Below are 2,736 nucleotides of genomic sequence, written 5' to 3'. Positions count from 1 at the left end.
CAATAACAAAATAACCACACTGGCTTAGCACTAGGCCATAATTATCTGTATACATTCATTATAGCAGCTGGCTGCATGAAAGAAACCATACTTAGGCCTAGCAATACTTTTCACTTGCATGGATACTACGGTGGCCAAAAGATTATTTTGGGAGGTACTGGTATAAGAAACAGCCAAAAACAATCATCATGACAACTCTACTAAAATGTACTTAGGAAATTTCTAGAGGCTGAAAACCTTTCAGGGCAAGGATTATCTGGGAAGTTGTAAGATGTCATTTAAAAGTTTTAAGAACATGCTTATAGTGGTTAACAGTAGGAAATCACCTTCAATTTTCATAAAGAAGTCACATACCTACAGGAGGTATGGAAACTTTTGCCATATGAATTTCTTGGAAGCATCTGAGAGAGGAGCAGTGAGTCCCTCTCCTTCCCTGCATTGCTCCCCAACCTCACCTCTAATTCAGGCCCTAGGCATCTCTCACCTGGCTCCCCAGTGAAATCCCAGCCTCTACTCTCCTCTTTGAATTCATTTTCTGCACTGCCACATCTAATAGTGTTCTCATCAGCCTGTGTCAGTTGTCTGCTTAAACTCTTTCAGTGGCGCATCTGGTATGTAGGTCAGGCCCCAGCTTTTGAAGCCTGGCTATCAGGCCCTGCCCTCAAAGCCCCAGCAACCAGCCACACTGTCCTCACCTTAAGGCCTTTCTTCTCCTGTTCTTTTATTTGGATCACTCCCTCTACAGCCCCAACCTCAGATTCTGCAGGCTTAATTCTGCTCATTCTTAAAGATTCCATCTGGGTGGCACTGCCCCTCCAGGAAACTGCCTACATCTTGGCTCTCGCCTTTCCTTGCCTCTCCCTCACCTGCCAGGCTGGGATAGATGTCCTTCTATCAAGACTCCCACAGCACACACACCCTGTGTGTAGTCTACACTGTACTGACTTGATTTGTCTGTTTTTCTCGCTAGCCTTCAGTTTCTCACAGGAAGGGCCACGTCACACGCCTTTTGGATCCCGAGACTCAACTGCTATCTCCCCGCTTTTTCCCTCTCACCCTTTCCAAACTCTAAACAACTGTGTCCCTTTCACCATCACTGCTGATGTGACTGCACAGATGGAAAGGTGTGTGGGCAAGTAGAAGACCTCGTACCTTCCAGTTTCCAGCAGAGAGGTTCTGGAGAGATCCGGCAGAGCCTTCCAAGGTGGCTGGGTTGGAACTTTCTGCTAGAAGAGTCAGATATGGTTTCACCACTGACGGATGCCACAGCATCTCAACACCTTTGGGGGACTTTGACAGTCCTGGGATAGGACCAACTCCATCCCACTGAAAGACAAAGAACACACATTTCAACGGAAGCAAAATGAACACAATCTCCAACACTTGAAAACATCCCTCTCTGTGGGACTCAGCTCCAGCTATGTAGAAAAACTATCATGAGAAAAAGTTTTTCTTGCCAAATATGTGATTTCTTACTCTCAGAAAAATGAACTTTAGAGTTTTCACGTCAAATAAAATACTAACTTGATCCTCTTGTGGTGTTCTCTTTTTCTTTTTCTTCTTCTTCCCCCAGCAGCTTGGCTCTGAGTCTTTGCTGGGAGACTCTTTTCCTAGTAAGTCATCCAATTCGTTCAGCCCCAGCAGCCGGGCCTGAGGGACCTCCAGTTCCAGCCGATAGGACAGGTTTCTCAGGGTGCACACGCAGTTCTCCACGGTCTGAAACCCAACACAGCGTATAATTAAAACCATTGTAGCACATTAGTGCAAAATGCTTCTGTACTGGATGCCAGCAATATCAAATAGATGTAGAACATGAAACAACCTGCTTTTTCTTATGGGAACCTGAAACAATCTAAAGAAAGAATTATGATTCTAGAATTTTTGTGGAATACCCAAATGACAAAGTGCAGGGCCATGCTCAGTCCATCTGAGGATCTGATTTCATGATAACTAAGACGTGCAAGGCTCCGGAAGAGAAAATACCCAGTTTTCCTGCTTTAGGGATGCTGCAGTGGCAGAAATGCTGCCAAGTTGCCAGAACTGCACTAGAAATCCTCGTGACAACAGGTGAGACCAAACCCCTCTCTGGGGACTGCCTCTCCTCCAAGTCGCATCTTTGTCTCCTCCTTACATGTTACATGTCACCTGTTACATGTTTTCTTTCTTTGCTGACATTTTGCCTTCTGTACGTGGTCTTTTGTTCCTTAATGTCTGTATCATACCTCTAGTTGGGAGGTCAACTGTTGCCTCACTGAGAGTGTCTAAAATCAAGTTCAGCTTTTGCCTGGCAAGCTCCCCTTTCGACTTGCTTACTCTTCTCAATTTTGTCTGCAGGTCTTTTGGTTTGATAAGCCTCAAATAAAAACTTGGCCATCATCCTGAACTCTTCCTCTACCTTCTCCCTGAGCCTACCACTCATCATTCTGTTCTCCCTCAGACCTACGTTTTCAACTTAAGGACTTCTTATGGCCTCTCCTCACCTGGTCTATGCTGAACACCATGTACCTTAGCCGGCCTTGAACTCCTGACACTTTTAGTCAGTCTCTCTTTCCTGTCCCTTCCCACCTTCCTCAGCCCCAACCTCCAGGATCTGGATGGCTGTCACAGCTGAAAAATGATGAGGAGAATGCCCCGCGCTAGGGCAGGGATGGAGAAAACTGGAGGGGAGGATAAGGGGCTCATGCTGGGAACAGACCGACCAGCATGACAACAGAGGGAAGGGAAAGGCCAAGACTG

The 2,736-nt window shown here is 46.1% G+C and overlaps 1 protein-coding gene across 1 annotated transcript in view; it reads right to left on the bottom strand.

Moving 5' to 3' along the window:
* LOC105310777 (plakophilin-4-like) overlaps positions 1-1,764 on the bottom strand; it is a 4,726-nt gene extending 2,962 nt beyond the window's left edge. Inside the window, exons 1-2 of the mRNA XM_011386891.2 lie at positions 1,525-1,764; positions 1,153-1,326 (exon numbers count right to left, since the gene is read on the bottom strand). Of these exons, the coding sequence (XP_011385193.2) occupies positions 1,153-1,326; positions 1,525-1,749 (399 nt within the window). The 5' untranslated portion in view covers positions 1,750-1,764. The remainder of the gene's footprint in view (positions 1-1,152; positions 1,327-1,524) is intronic.
* Positions 1,765-2,736: the final 972 nt, after the last annotated feature.

The sequence above is a fragment of the Pteropus vampyrus genome, unplaced genomic scaffold (assembly GCF_000151845.1).
Source record: "Pteropus vampyrus isolate Shadow unplaced genomic scaffold, Pvam_2.0 Scaffold11346, whole genome shotgun sequence".
NCBI classification, from domain to species: domain Eukaryota; kingdom Metazoa; phylum Chordata; class Mammalia; order Chiroptera; family Pteropodidae; genus Pteropus; species Pteropus vampyrus.
This window is presented reverse-complemented; position numbering and strand designations above follow the sequence as displayed.